This window comes from Cuculus canorus, chromosome 5 (genome assembly GCF_017976375.1).
Source record: "Cuculus canorus isolate bCucCan1 chromosome 5, bCucCan1.pri, whole genome shotgun sequence".
Lineage (NCBI taxonomy): Eukaryota > Metazoa > Chordata > Aves > Cuculiformes > Cuculidae > Cuculus > Cuculus canorus.
The window spans coordinates 16,696,483-16,712,659 of record NC_071405.1 but is presented as its reverse complement, the minus strand read 5'-3'; the positions used below and the strand labels follow the sequence as shown (position 1 = coordinate 16,712,659).

The following is a 16,177-nucleotide window of genomic DNA, read 5'->3' as shown; positions in this document are numbered from 1 at the left end:
AGCATCCTCCTCTCTATCTCACTCCGAGGCTCAGCGCAGCAATCCACCTGCAATCCTGTGAAATCAAGGTACCTTCAATTCTCCCCCTCCTGTCCGTGGGTGGCTCCCTCCAAGCTGCCTGAAAGCTTTCATCATTGTGCTGTAGCATCTTCTCGCCTCAAACACTGCTGCGATTCTTCCCCTCTTCAGCACGCGTGGTTGTTCCCAGACCCCTCTGGCAGCTGTGCTGAGCGCAGGCATTTCAGAATGGAAGTTGCTCAGGCACCTAAACAAAACCGTGCTTGCTTAGGCTGCCTCTCACTCGTGATTCAGGCAAGCCCTGCCAGTTTCTAGGCAAAATGGGACTCCAGAGAGACTTGCTGGGAGCCTCCTCCTCAGCTTGGAGGGCTTAAAAAGAAATGCTCAGTGAAGAGCCTTCATTCCCAGGAGCTCTGTTTGTATCCCAAACGCAGCAGGAGGTCAAGCACAGGTACCTTCAGTAGATGGGAGGCAAGAGAGAATCATAAAATGGTTTGGGTTGGAAGGGAACTCAAAACCCATCCAGTTCCACTCTCTGCCATGGGCAGGGACACCTCCCACTGGATCAGGGGCTCCAAGCCCCATCCAACCTGGCCTTCAACACCTCCAGGGATGGGGCAGCCACCACTGCTCTGGGCAGCCTGGGCCAGGGCCTCCCCACCCTCACAGCAAAACATTTCTCCCCAAGATCTCATCTCAATCTCTCCTCTTGCAACTCCAAACCCTTCCGCTCATCCTGTCCCTGCACTCCCTAATCAAGAGCCCCTCCCCAGCTCTCCTGGAGCCCCTTTCAGTCCTGGAAGCTGCTCTAAGTTCTCCCCACAGCCTTCTCTTCTCTGTGCTGAACAACCCCAACTCTCTCAGCCTGGCCTCATATGGAAGGTGCTCCAGCCCTTGGATCATTCTTGAGGCACTCATCCAGATATCTCAACTCACACACAGCTGCAGCAGGAGCTCTGGTGCTGCACAGCGGAGAACATAAATGCCCAGGTGACAAGCACAGAGACCTCTGTGGATGTGATGGATCACCAGAGTTGGGGAAGATGCCCTCAGTGAAGCCTCCACAAATCAGGATTCTCACCATCGGCACCAACAAAAGAACAAACACATATACAACAATCCATCCTGCACACAAGCACCTTGCTCTTCCAGGTGTGCCCCAAACTATACCACCACAAGGGCCACGGGCAGCAGAGCTTGCTCAGCCCAAAGAGACCTGTCCTCGCAGCATCCTTCAGTGGTGGCCTGCTTGGCCTGTGCATAGCCTCGCGCTGTGGCTGTAAACCTCCTTTGCCATCAGCTCCTGGAGAGGGTCGGGCAGCAGAAGATGCCATCCTGCCCTTCTCCAAGGCCCTGCGTGACCCAGGGTAGCTCCCACACTGCTGGAGGCGGAAGCAGAGCGATGTGGGCTCATTCTGTTATCTCCTCTTGGCAAGAGACCTGAACTGATAAATCTTGCTGGTTATTCATTAACTCCAAGAGGTTCATTCCCAAGATGGAGAGAACACCACCACTGATTTATGAAAAGGGTGGTTGTCAGCGAGGGAGACCCATCCCAGGAAACCTCCCCAATACGGGAAAGCACCACAGTCAGAAACTCAAGGGTTCAAACCAGCACCACCAGAATTCAGAACAACGAGGGAGCATTTACACAAAGGAAGATGAGTCCCAAACGTTGGGACACTGAAAAAAAGGGAAGCTCCAACCTTTGCAAACTTTGGGAAGGTTGGAAAGGTATTGTCTCTGTACAGAGAGCTTGTGCTGGTTCATCCGAGGTCTTCCAGCACGAGAACCACCTCCCAGACCAGCTGCACACATTTTATTGTCCTCGCTGCCTGCAGAGCAAGGAGCGGACAGGGAGCAGCGCTTCAGTCCCAGCGGTGCTCAGCCAAGCGCTGGGAACCCCAGCACAACCAGCACGGGCACAGCACCCTCTGCTGCAGCACAGCCAGCCGGCACAGGGTACGTCCCCACCCCAGGAGGGACGTATCCATATTCACATGCGTACTCATTTCAGAGAGCAAATACAGGGACTTGCCTTCCACTCCCTTGACTCAAGAAGCATTGCTGAGTTTAGAGTGATTAAAACAAGCCAGCATACTGCACTCGCAGCTCAGAAACCACCCGTGTCCTGGGCTGCATCCAGAGCAGTGGGACCAGCAGGGACGAAGGGGATTCTGCCCCTCTGCTCTGCGAGACCCACCTGGAGCCCTGCATCCAGGTCTGGAGTCCTCAACACAGGGAGGACATGGAGCTGTTGGAGCAAGTGCAGAGGCCAAGGAGATGATCTGAGGCCTGGAGCACCTCCTGTCTAAGGCCAGGCTGGGAGAGTTGGAGTTGTTCAGCCTGGAGTAGAGAAGGCTGTGAGGAGACCCTAGAGCAGCTTCCAGGACTGAAAGGGGCTCCAGAGGAGGGGCGTTTGATCAGGGAGTGCAGGGACAGGACCAGAGGAAGGGTTTTCAGCTGAAAGAGGGGAGATTGAGATGAAATGTTAGGGAGAAATGTTTTAGCTGTGTGGGTGGGGAGGCCCTGGCCCAGGTTGCCCAGAGCAGTGGTGGCTGCCCCATCCCTGAAGATGTTGAAGGCCAGGTTGGATGGGGCTTGGAGCCCCTAATCCAGTGAGAGGTTTCCCTGCCCATGGCAGGGAGTGGGACTGGATGGGCTTTGAAGTCCCTTCCAACCCAAACCATTCTATGGTTCTGATATCGTCACAGACTCCAGGACAGCACAGGGGCTTTTCTGACCGAAACCATTTGGTGATGCTTCATCCACTTCTTCAGCTCCTGTCAAGCAAACCCAGGCTTGACCAAGCCCCATTGACAAGAACAAACAAGTCTGCAGAAGCTGGGCTTGCCTTTCAAGGAAGCTCTGTCCCTTGAGAATAAGTTGAGATCTCTGGAAAGGCAGGGAAATTCCTATGCTGACAGAACTCACCTTTGTGGTTTCAGAGCAACATACTCAGGCGATGGGGGCTTCTCCTTCATGAGCTGCATCCTTCTATACCCCCCAGCTCTGCTGTTGTGGCCTCAGGGAGCTTTACCCCACACTCTTCCTCTCCTACACCACTGCATGGCACTTTTCCACCTCTCCAGGTTTCCAAGCTTGCTTCCCCCAAGGCAACCTGACTTGCCTCCTGCTCTCTTTTTATAATCTGCCCTCATAGAACAAGTGAGCATCACCTGGAATTGCGGTCAGACCCCCTCTTATTGACTGGAAGTACTCAGTTAACCTGCACCAAAGCACCGCCAGCTGGAGCCACCGCCCAGCTGGAAATCCTTCCCCACACAAATAGTTTCTATTTCCCTTAAGCTGACACTCTTTCCAAGATAAATCAGCTGGTCAGCAAAGATTTTGTGTAATGCATCCAAGCAGAACATTGCCTCTTCTCCAAAGGATAGGTTAATTAAACGACTGACCAGGGCACGAGTTTAAGTTAGCTTTTAAAGCACCTTCAGATCACCTTTTCTGAGCCTTTGTTCTCTTTTCTAACTGAAATGCAGCCTGGCATCCTTGTACAAACTGATGAACCAGCTTGTGCCATGTTGGCTTCCATCTGCAAGTAATTAGCAATTAGCTCACAGTTTTAATTACTTCTGTATTTCCGGTAGTTTTCCCTCATTTTCCTTGCTTGCCTGAGAACATAGTCTGCTTTACAGGAAGAATCATAGAATCCTTAGGTTAGAAAAGACCTGTGAGATCATCAAGTCCAACCGTACCGGTCCACTGCTAAATCATATCCCCAAGCACCTCAGCTACCTGTCTTTTAAACACCTCCAGGGATGGGGACTCCACCACTGCCCTGGGCAGCCTCTGCCAGTGCCTGAGAAATATTTCCTGATGTCCAATCTGAACCTCCCCTGGTGCAACTTGAGGCTATGCCCTCTCATCCTATCACTTTAGAAAAGAATTCCTTCCTGGTGTAGTTCTGGATGCTTTATGGGTTGAAAATGGGTTTCAGTGGGTTGAAAACCACTTTTACCAATAAGCTGAGAGTTTTCCACATGCTCTTTAGCTTGGTCGCTGTTGATTGGCTTTACAGCAAGTGCAGAGGAGGTCATGGAGATGGTGCGAGGTCTGGAGCACCTCCTGTCCAAGGCCAGGCTGAGAGAGTTGGGGTTGTTCAGCCTGGAGAAGAGAAGGCTGCAAGGAGACCTTAGAGCAGCTTCCAGGACTGAAAGGGGCACCAGGAAAGCTGGGGAGGGGCTCTGGATCAGGGAGTGCAGGGACAGGACGAGAGGAAATGTTTGGAGCTGAAAGAGGGGAGACTGAGATGAGATATTAGGGAGAAATGTTTTTCTACGAGGGTGGTGCGGCCCTGGCCCAGGTTGCTCAGAGCAGTAGTGGCTGCACCACGCTGGCCAGGTTGGATGGGGCTTGGAGGCCCTGATCCAGTGGGAAGCGTCCCTGGGGTTGCAACTGGATGGGTTTTGAGGTTACTTCTAACCCAAATCATCCTGGAATTCTATGACTCCAAACAGCCAGCCAGTCCTCCTGGAAACAGCAACCACATCCCAGCGTTAGCCGAGCCTTTGTAATAGTAAACCTGTTTTTAAAGCAGCATCCAGGGTGGCTGCTGTGTATATATTCATATATTTTTCTCCTTAGTAACTGTATTAAAGCAGTCACTCCTAAACACCGATTATTTGATGTTTATACTAGGGTTGTATCCCGAGTTTTATGTTTTTCTTCCCCCGGAGAGGAAGTGTTTACAGAAGAGGCAATATCCTTTTACGAGACTGATATAGTCCTGGGTAGGAAAAAGCCCATGAACCCAAACCAAAGCAGCAGGCAGGCACTGACACATACCAGCACTTTTTATAGGAACTCAGTAGTTCAGCCACCTTTGAGCTCTTAATTCCTTGATAGCCTCTTCAGGAGCAACCATAAAAACTATTCCATGCAGCCATTAATAGGATTATGTTCTTCCAGGCATTCCTTTTCTTGCTGGCGTTTCTCAGGGCTGCTCAGCAAGCTCCTGCTCCTCTCCTGAAGCTGCTCCCTTTCCCTTGCTTCTCCCTGTAAGCCACAGTGATTGCTTTCCCCTCTCCCAAATATGAATTCCCAGAGCTGTTATCCCACTGCGGTGTGAGCGGCACCAGGCTTTCAGATCCTGCTTCACACACCAACACAAAGCTGCGTCCCTGCCTCTGCAGGGCACTCACCACCTGCTCTGTGAAGCTCTTCCTCACCGCTTCCAACTCTTCCTCACTGCTTCTAGCTCTTCCTCCTTTGTAGAAGATCCCAGCACTCTGCTAATTTTCCACGGGAGAAACTTCTACACTGTTCTTGCTGGCACCCCGTCCTCTTCTTCTCTCCCTGCCACCTTCTCACACGTCTTCCAGAACCCCTTTGTTTGCACTAATGCAACACACAGAATCATAGAATAGTTAGGGCTGGAAAGGGACCTTAAAGATCATCTAGTTCCAACCCCACTAAACATCCCACTAAATCAGGCTGCCCAAGGCCCCATCCAACCTGGCCTTGAACACCTCCAAGGATGAGGCATCCACAACTTCCCTTGGCAACTTGTTCCAGCATCTCACCACTCTCACGGTGAAGAAATTCTTCCTAATGTCTAGTCTAAGTTAATTCTTTCCCTACAGCACATGGAATTCAAGCCCTTGGTGACTCAAAGCCTCAAGTCCCTTCCTTAAATCCCTTCTCCACTAGAGAAGAGAGGTTGCTAGAGCTGAGGCTCCTGCCGTTTCCACCACAGCCAAGCTGGAGCTGGCAAGTGCCACACAGGAATCATAGAATAGTTTGGGTTGGAAGGGACCTTAAAGATCATCTGGTTCCACCCCCCTGCGATGGGCACGGGTGTAGAGTGTCAAGCTGATCTCAAGGGACATAGATGTTCCCCAAAGCATCTTTCCCGCTGCAAAGACTGAGACCCAGAACACCCAGCACCAGTGAGGTGATGATCAGCCCCAGTGGCAGCCAAATAGCTCCTTGGCGCTTCAGGGCTGCGCCACCACCACATTCCTCATCCCTCTGCAAGGTGAGAGCCCAGTGCAGTTCCTTCCAACTCTCAAGCTCACGCACAATCCTTGAAGGCAACCTCAGGCAGATCACAACCATCATTCTCCAGGTCAAACTTGGGAACAGTCACATACACCAGTCATGCTTCTACATCCATTTTATACAGGGTGCCATACAATATACAGAAACCTTTATATACATATCTCTTTATAGAATAGACTATATTAATCTGTATCTTTCTTTACAGCAATATTAGTTTGGATCTTTCATACATAGGTACAAAAAGTCACATGAGAATGGCACATAAGGAGTGCTTTAGTTTCCTTGTAGTCTTCATGCTGGGGGCAGCTTGGAGCAGGGATTTGGAGGGCAGCATTCCCAGGACAGGCAGTGACCTCTCAAGTTGAGCGTGGGGATGCAGGATCCTGTGCCGTCTCCCCCCTGATTGCATATGCGAGTGCTCTAAGCCCTGCGAGAGGCAAGGCAGAGCAGCTCAGGGTTCCCTAGAAGGACCAGTTCTCCCATAAATGCAAAAGGCTTTAGCAATAAAGAGGCAATTGGGGTCAAAGAGTTAATTCATAACTACCCTATTCTGAGCTGCCCCAGCACAGGATGTGAGATAGGACACAGAAACAAGCAGAAGGGCTTTTCCACAGAGGCTTTGCTATCTGCGGATGGAGAGAGAAGTGGGAGGCAAGGGAGTTCTTGTATGCCATTCCTGCAGCTCCTGTCACGTGGAGACCATCCTGCTGGGCTCCACCCAACACAGCTGGCACTAAGAAGCCCAAAAAGATGAGAAAGGAAAGAGTTTCCACCAGTTTCTCTGGTCTTGCTGTCTCTGCTCGTTCACAGCCATGAGGGAGGACAGGCTGGAGTGGTGGCTGTCACTGCAGGAGAGCGGAACAGACGGCTGAGCTGGAAAAGGTCTTAAAGGGCAGAGCGCTCCTCTCCTGCTGCCCCATGCACGCAGGCAGGGAGGAGCAACCCATCACCAATAATCCCCATGTTGACATTAGTAATTAAGTTTATTAGTAGGACAGGAGCTCGAGGCTATTCCCTGGCCATCACCTCATCCATCGGCTGCAGTATTGGTGGAGGGAAAGCTGGGAAGCTGTAGCCTCCATAGCTGCAGGTGATGCCCCTTTGCCACCAGTGAGCACTGTGGATGTAGCACAAACACAGCAGGATGGGATCATTTCGGACACGCATTCCCAAAGAAGCACATCGAGGCAGGACAGACCTCACCAGCACAGAGTGCTGAGCCAGGCTGTTCCCTCGTCTTAGTACTGCCACGCGCACCAGGTTCCTCCAACTCTGAGCCATCAGAACTGCACAAAACCCCATGATGGAAAGCAGAGCAGTGGAACCCCAATAAAATACAAAAGGAAGGCTTATTCCTCTGCTGCTCTGTGTTTAATGACTTTGCAGACATAAAGGAGTAGCCAGACAGAGGTTCCCTCGCCACACAGATGCGCTGGGCAGGTAGGAAATGTCAGAGAATGAAAAACAAGAGCACAGGATGACATGGTGAGGTCTCAAACACAGCAGGAACATCCACCTCTCAGAAAAGAGAGCTTTCCTTTGGAAGATGGTTGTAAGCCAAAACCGCAGTGGACAGTTTGAAATACGTTAAGTCAGCTTAAGTTCTTGCAAAACCAGAGTCAGATCTTGAAGAGTAGGAAGAGTTTTACTCACAAATAGACCTGAGAGGAAGTTTTACTGGTGGACAGGCCCATTAAACACTGCCTGAGGTCATGCAGACCACAGGGAAGAAATGACTTCCCTTCGTACCACACAGAACAGACTTTGCACAAGATGAGGTCCCAGACTGGAGGAGGCTGGCAGGGGAACCAGTGTGGGTAGGAGGAACCAACTTTGCTGTTGACACTTGGATACAACCCCGAGGCAGCAGGGAGAAGGGAAATTGGGCAACACTCAGCCAGGGCAGAGAGATCCTGGCAGAAAGGGCAACTCCAAGTCAGTCCTTGGCCAGAACGCATTGCCTTTCACACACCCAGAGAAGAAAAGATGTGCAGAAATGGGGAAGGAAGTTGGCTGGTTCCAAGCAGGAGGCTTGGGCTTCAAACCAATGGAAAACAAAGGCACAACAGGCATGAATTCAAGAAGCAAAAAAAGACAACAGTAACAGAGACAGCAATGTGCTTGGAGAGAGCTGATGCTTTCTAGGATCGCAAGTCCCTATGACAAAGCAAGAAATAGCTCGCTCCTCAGTTGTTTGGAAATTCCAGGCTGCAAGGCTCACCATCTTCCTGCACAGAGCGCAACAGCTCCCAGGGAAGCCCCAGGCATGGATGCAGCCAGGAGACAGGGAGGGAAAAGCGATGTTTGGCAGTTCACAGTGCTCCTGCCACCCACGGGAGCCAACAGCCTTGCTGCTCTGCAGAACGCGCTGCCCTCGGCACAGCAGGCAGTTACTGTGAAAGATCTCCTGCCAAAAGTCTTCCTCCACTCTAATGAGTGTTTAGAAATTAACAGGGTTGAGGGTTTGGGCTCTAACTGCCACCCATCTCGGCAGAGAAGGTCTCGACTCTCTGAGCTGGAATGTAAACTCCAAAGCAAACAAAGCACAGCTTCCCAGGCTCATCGCTGCCATCCAACTTGCCTGATCCCCCTGGAAGGCGCAGTGGCTCCTCCCTTGAAGGGGACAGAGCAGACACACAGCTCTGGAGCCTGCAATGGGAGAAGGACACCACTAAATGATGACAAAGACTTACGCCTCCACTTGACCCATATCACCAGTAGGACCATCTGACTGGAGAGCAAGGAGCTCCCAGATCAAGTCCCACCTCCCAGCTGCAACCTCCCTTTCTCTCACTCTTTCCACAGCTGCCAAGAACAGGCAGGGTTTGCTTCCAGCAGGATCTGCTCCACCTGGAGCACCACAAGAGCACCATGAGAGGGAGCTTTGGCGCAAGAGATGCCACTCGTCCCTAAACCCAGTTCAGTGCTCCACAGGCTCGGAGAAGAAGGCACAACAGGCCCAACTCAGCCAGTGCTTTCCAAGGCTTCAGAGCCATACATTCCTTCATATCGAGCATCAGAGCAGGCTGTGCAAAACCCCTGCTGCATTCCCAACCCTCCCTGCCCTTCAGCAGGTGAAGGAGGCACTGGGTACACCTGAAGCAGGAAAGAAGCTGATATTTCACAGCCAAGAAACAACCACCACGTGTTAAATTTGTCTCAGTTTTTACAGCAGGCTTTCAGGTTCAGTGCATTTGCTATTTGACCCATTTCCCTTTTATTTCCCTATCTTTCTTGACTCATTTCTTTTGCTGCTACAGAACAAGGGAGCACCTGGCCAACAAATACCAACTCACCCTATGCTTTTCCAACTAGGATCTTGGAGATTGTCTAAATACTTCCTAAAGTGCAGGGAAACTCCATGAGACTCTGTTGGCATCAGAAAAATGAAGTCACAGCTCCCAACAAAAATCCAGCTTCAGTGGGGCGAGTTTAAACAGAAGGGATGACAAACAAACAGCAGCGTGAAACGATTGTCAGCAAAAGCCATCTCAGACTTCAGTTGTCTGAGCTGAAAGGAACGAATGGGATGCTATAGATTATCATGGGAATATTTTATTCCCTTTGGACACATCTCAAAGGGTCAGAGCTGCAAAAAATAAATAGCGGTACCAACCCCTTCCTGCCCTGTGAGCATTTGCAGCAGGGTTGGGGTTGGTCTGAACTCAGCTGCTGGATGGAGTTCAACTCGCACCTAGCGAAGGGTCTCTCATGGTGCCTTTCAAGGTTTCAAGCCCTCAGGATTGCATTCCACAACAGTCTGCTAGGAATATCCCGAACAAGCACACAACAACAACCACCAGTTCTGCAGTCAGGTGGAATTTGCCACCCTGGGGGATCATGGAGGGGGCAGAGAACCCATCCAGGCTCTTTGGCAAAGCTGAAAGTGATTTCACTCACCATGCTGTAACATTAAGGTGCACTAAGATTGTTCTCTGCTCTCCAGCATCCACCAAAAAAAGCTTTTAGAGGAGATTTTAAGGATGCGCTGTGAAAGTGGGCAAGCTGCCGGCTGCTTAGCTGGGGGCTAGGGCGTCAGGCACTTCCAGCACTGCCTCCACGTCTGGTGGGACATCCCATTGAAGTAGATAAAGATTAGAAGGCACAAAGCTTGAGCAGGAATCAGAAACCAAGAGATTAAGAGATGTGACAATGCTTTTTTGTTTTCATCTGCATGTCAGAGCGAAGAGAAAGTAGGGAGCAGCATGCAGCATGAATGATGGAGGTAGCTACAGGCTTAGCAACATCCTCCATCCTTCCAGGATGATACAGGACATCCAAACGCTCTTTTAGCAAAGGAGTGATGAGGACCAAGACATGGAGACATTTAAAGCAGAAATAACACAAAGAACATGGATTTACTTTGTGAGGACTGGGAACAGATCTGTTTGTCAAGAGAGAACAACAGAAAACAGGGATTACCCATAAAGTGACGCAACAAGAACCTTAACTAAAAGGGCTCTTCCGCACCTTTACTGCCTTGATTGGTGGCAAGCGCAGGGCACAAGGATTAGGTATTTCCAGGCTTTTTAGAAGCCTAATAAGCACAGAGCACAAACAAAGCAATAGAAATGCAGCATGCCAGGCTGTCTCCTGCTACAGCTGGCCAGGGCAAGGTCACCCCGTTCCCCCGGGACACAGTTCCAGTGGCACAGAGAAGGAAACAGTCACGCACAACAACTGCGCCTTCCAGGACGCAGCAGAGCTATGCCCAGAAGTGACTCTCTAGTGCAATATTGCGACCCATTAAACACCATCAGATCACTAGGGAGAAACTTCTTTCCTAAGAGGGAAGGAATCCACCTTTTCCACCTCGAGCCACCTCCCCTGCAGCCTCAGGCAGGGCACCAGTAGTTTCTACCTACTGAGACGGCCACTTGCCAGGGACAGGGATGATTCTTCTTTTAATGTTTGTAAAGTGCTTTGCAGATAAAGCTCTGCCTAAGTGCTAAGTGTTATTACTACCCATGTGCCGAGGATGAGAGGCAGAAATGCACCCCTTTTCCCTGCTTGATCACCACGTGTCAGCAGGCTGTGTCGGGAGGCGAGCTAGCCTGCTAGCTCCAGCCTCCCTCCACTTCAGCTCCCTTTTCCCTTCAGAACTACCCTGTTTAATGTGCGTATTCCTGGACACCTTTTATTAGTGTTTCTTGGCTGTGTGCAGCACTCCAGCCCTACCCTGTGGTCTGCAATCGTGGATGATCTGCTGGAGTTCACACAACTGCTCTACACGAACCTGAACCACACAAGCTCTCAGCGAGGGGAACAAAACTGAAGGAGCTACAAAGGAAAAAGTAACTTCTTGTCGCTCAGAATCAAAGCATTTTGCTTTTACAGATTAACTTTGAATTCAGAGAGGTTTCTTCCCTCCAATTCAAGACAGTCTAGAAAAGGTCACCTTTGGAACCTAAACCCCAGGGACAATATTTTAGTGCCCATTTAACAAAGTCCCTGCACTTCTAAAGACTCTGTAATTCCTAAGGAGCAGGGGACAGAGTATCCCACACTGAATTGTTGAGCTGGAGATTGGCACTCAGCCACACAGCTCATTTCTGTGCACCTGAAGCCGTTTACATCAATGCACCCTGGCTATAAAGTGCTCCTGCTCTGGTTTGAATCCCAGTTGCACTCGGTTTGAAAAGTGAGGGCTAACAGGAGCTGGGGATTTGTCATGTGCTGAGCTCCAGGGAAGCACAGCATCCTCCTACAATGGAAACAGCATGGCTAAGGAAAGGAAAGGAGGGCAATAACACCTTTGAGGGCAGAAGAAAGCCAAAATAGGACTTGCTTTCCCAGTGAGGAAGGACAGCACTCCAGTGAGCCTGATTGGTAACCCCACTGAGCACTGATAGGAAGGTGTTTTGCCAATTAAAGGCCTTCTCCAGGTCACAGTACATTTAACGTTCTACACAGGTAGTTTCTCGCCCGCTCCCATCACCAGAAAGCACCTGCTGAGATGGGTCGAGCAGGCTCCTCCGGGCACCAAGGCTCTGCACAGCAGTGCTCAGGTAGTTTTACTCACGGCTTGGTCAAGCTTTGCGACGTGGCGTTGTGCAACTGAGAGGTGGACGAGGTGGGTGAGGGATGCACGCAGCTTCCCTCAGACTCCGATCCGCTTTAAAAGCAGGGAATTTGCGATCTTAGCTGTCCATCCTCTCTCTCCTCAGGTTCCCAGAGGGAACAGCCCAGGAAGGAGAGCATGAGCATGCTTTTTGCTTAGGGAAAGCCTCCCTGTTTGCTTAATAAATACCTTCCAAAAGCTTAGCAGCTCTGTAAACATACAAGAGATTTCAATACTCAGTGAAAGTTCATTTTTTCCCTGAACTCCCAATGACACTGGTTGGCACTGATGATCTGCGATTACTGCCTGTGGGTGGTGTGAGGACCCAGCAGAGTCCAGGAGAGGCTCCCAGACTCCGCAGGGGCTTGGACATTAACACTGGGTGTTGAGATGCCTGTTAAATACTTCAGTTGATCCATCCATGCAGCTCTGAGCTGAGAACGCTGTCAGTCCTGCAGGAATGTCACCAGCTCAGAGTGGTCCAGGAAAGTGAGAAGAGGTGATGGTGACATCCAGGAGAACTCTTTCTGGCAAAGGAGGAATGAGGCAGAGGGCTTTGGCTCTTCAGAACAGTGTCCTTCCCTCTCAGCAGCAGCCTGGTGGTCACTGAACACAGAAGTACTCAGGGGAGAAAACACAGTGCCAGCCCCACTCCTGCTGCGCCCGGCCAGGGAGGGAAGAGTGTGTTTGGGGAGAATACAGCCCCACAATGGCTTTAAAACAGGAGAGTGGCCTACAAAAGCAATCCCCGTGGAAGTAGGACAAATTGAAGCTTGGGCCAGATCCGACATGGTAGTGCAATAGGGCCCAAAGTCTCAATCTGCTCACTTCCAGGACCACTGACACAGTACCAAGAGGGAGATGTGGCCTTGGCCCCCCTCATTTCTGCCTACGTCTGTCTGACCCCCGAGCTTCTGAGAATCCACCCCCTTCACCCCGGAGGATTCCCTGGAGCAGGGTATCTTCCTCCTAAACTCAGCAGGTGCCCTGCGGCAAGGAATGTGCCTCCACAATGAAACGAGACAGGCTGAGGTAGGGAACTTGCATCTACCTTTAGGGACTCAGACCCTCTTCTCCCAGCTGCAAGCACGGGACTCAAACTCAATCCATCCTCCAGCGTGCCAACACTGTGTCACCCCAGAAGGAATGTCTCCAGCTGTCTCCTCTGCTCTGAATTGCCCAATGACCACCTCCTCCAAGCGTTATCCCAGCACTCAGCCTAATGGATCAGCTCTCAGAGCCGCACCCCTTTACCCTGCACTAGAGGGCTGAAATCATGAGGTCGTCCTGCTTGGCAGGGCTGGTTACGTGCCCAGAGGGGGTAGAAGTCCGGATTTTGTCAGTGGCCAGGCACTCCTGGCTGCTCACGCCCGTTGGAGTGACGTCCATGAGTTCTCCAGATGAACTAAGGGGGAAAGAGGGAGACACTGAGATGCCCGACGAAGGATCTGTTGAGCCTGCAAACAACCTCGGGGGCTTTGGGACTAAGTTGGGTTCGTATTGTGCCCTCAATAGGATCTCCTGATCACTGACGGACTTGGGCATCTCTGCAAAGTCACTGGAGCTGTCTGACACCATCATGCAGTAGATGTCCTGGAAGGAGCTGCTTTTACTGTCCAAATTAAAGAGGCTGTCTATGAACTCCGCAAACTCCAGCACTTGGGGACTGGGAACATCAGTGAGGCGTCCGTTCTGGAGGGACAGTTCTTCCCGAGGAGCTAAGGAGACGCGGTCTCCTTCGCTGCTGGCCCCTTCCTCACTGCAGCGGCGCTGGGGAGTAGTGGCGCCACTGTTGAGCGCATTGTCAGGGGGCTGAGTCTCCTGGGAGTGCTTGGAGAGGCTGTCAGCAGCCAGCAGCTCTGTCCGCGAGCTGAGGGAAGGGTTCTCCTCAGGGATAACGGGGTCAATATAAAAGCAGTGCGTCTCATCCTTCTCCATAACAGCATGGAGGCTGGGGGAACCCCGGATGCTCCGAAACCCAGAGGAGCGCCTTGAATCAAAGCTGTAGATGGATTCATTGTCCGAGAGGCTCTCCATGGTGGCAAGAGGGGCACGACGGTCCTGCAGCTCCACAGACAGACGTTCTTTTGTATCCAAGAGAAGCAGCTCCACAGGGTCTTTCTGCACAGGAGAAAGTGGCTTTGTCTCATAAAACCCCTCCAAGCTGATTTCAGAATGGGATTTGCTCCTGCAATGAGAAACGGAACACGTGAGGCTGCATCACTCCCAAGAACGCCAGAGGAACCACATCTCGGGCACAGAATTCCTCATAGACACTAAGGGCACACGTTGTTGCTCTAACCAGAGCCACCCACAATCCTCTTACCTCTCTGTCCTCCCAAGTGACAATATTAGGTACGGTTTCTTCCCTCTGCAAACTCAGGTTCTTGCCTTTCTCCCATTTCTCCTCGCTAATTGTTTTCCTCCTCAAGCACAATTTTTACCTAGGACCATGGTTCTGCTTCCAGTGAAACATGAAGAGTTTCTAACTGAAGCACCCAAAATCATGGAGCAGCCTCCCCACGTGCAGCCAAACCCCTCTCTCACCCAACACCTCTGCATTAGAGAAGATAGAGGCAAGAAAAGTTCAAGGATAGTTAACCTACTATTTTCCTTCTTCTCACACTCAGAACCACTCCAGTGTCACGCCTTGCCCTCTTTCTCCATGCTGGCAATCCCTCCCTTCCTACCAAAACCATAGGGAGGCTGTTGGAATTATAGAATCACTTGGTTGGACACACAAAGTCCAACAAAGGGAACCCTTGGATCCATCCTCCACACAAATACCCCAAGAGAAAGAGGATCCACATGTGGAACCAACAATCCTTCAAAGGAATCAAAGACGTATCCTTACTTGGTACTGCTGTTCCTTCTGTCCGCTGTTACGGCTCCAGTTCCGATCTGCACTGAGGGTCCGCTAGGTAAGGGCTGATTCTGGAAGATCAACTCTGGGGTGAGATCCACTTCTGTAGGACTCACCATCACTTTGGCTGCAGAAAGTAAAGCTGTTTTCCCCTTGTTGTAATTCTCCAAGACCTACGGAAGGCAAGCAGAGGAACAGTCATGCTTTACTGGAGAGAGACAGCAGCCTTGCCACCCTCAGCTCAGAGCTCTCAAACAGCTGGATTTAATCATGGAATGGTTTGGATTGGAAGGGACCTCAAAGCCCATCCAGTTCTACTCCATACCATGGGCAGGGACAACTCCCACTGGATCAGGGGCTCCAAGCCCCATCTAACCTGGCCTTCAACACCTCCAGGGACGGGGCAGCCACCACTGCTCTGGGCAACCTGGGCCAGGGCCTCCCCACCCTCATAGAAAAACATTTCTCCCTAATGTCTCATCTCAAACTCCCCTCTTTCAGCTCAAAACTGTTCCCCTCGTCCTGTCCCTGCCTCCCTCATCAAGAGTCCCTCCCCAGCTTTCCTGGAGCCCCTTTCAGTCTGAAAGCTGCTCTAAGGTATCCCCACAGCCTTCTCTTCTCCGGGCTCAACAACCCCAATTCTCTCAGCCTGGCCTCGGACAGAAGGTGCTTCAGCCCTCGCATCATCTTTGTGGCCTCCTCTGCACTCGCTCCAACAGCTCCATGTCCTCCCTGTGCTGAGGACTCCAGAACTGGACGCAGGGCTCCAGGTGGGTCTCACAGAGTGGAGCAGAGGGGCAGAACCCCCTCCCTCCCTGCTGGTCCCACTGCTCTGGGGACACGGGTGGTTTCTGGGCTGGGAGCACATGTTGCCTGCTCCTGTTGAGCTTCTCCTCCCCCAGCATCCCAAGTCCTTCTCCTCAGGGCTGCTCCCAATCCATTCTCCAACCAGCCTGTAATTATAATTTGCCTTTTTCTTACCAACGGCTTCCACAAGCACAGCACAAGTTGTTGGGATAAGGTATTGTATCAATGAACTTTGACACTCTCTGCCCTGTCAGAATGCCCTACTGGGAATCCAGGGCTGGGAAGGAGACTGGAAGGAAGCTGGTAGGAGCTGCCTTCAGAGCAGAAGGGCAGAGGAGACTTGGTCAATCTCCATGGCAGAGCTGCATGGCTTGGAACAGTAGCTTAGTGGCAGAGACTTGTTCTAC

General features: G+C 51.3%; 1 protein-coding gene across 10 annotated transcripts in view; it reads right to left on the bottom strand.

Annotated features, from left to right (window-relative positions):
• Positions 1-6,135: 6,135 nt before the first annotated feature.
• The window catches only part of DAGLA (diacylglycerol lipase alpha), a 77,064-nt gene continuing 67,022 nt past the window's right edge, over positions 6,136-16,177 (bottom strand). For all 10 annotated transcript variants that reach the window (XM_054068030.1, XM_054068032.1, XM_054068036.1 and 7 more), the window contains 2 exons: positions 14,955-15,136; positions 6,136-14,288 (listed from right to left, as the gene is read on the bottom strand). In XM_054068030.1, coding sequence (XP_053924005.1) covers positions 13,361-14,288; positions 14,955-15,136 — 1,110 coding nt within the window. In that variant the 3' untranslated portion in view covers positions 6,136-13,360. The remainder of the gene's footprint in view (positions 14,289-14,954; positions 15,137-16,177) is intronic.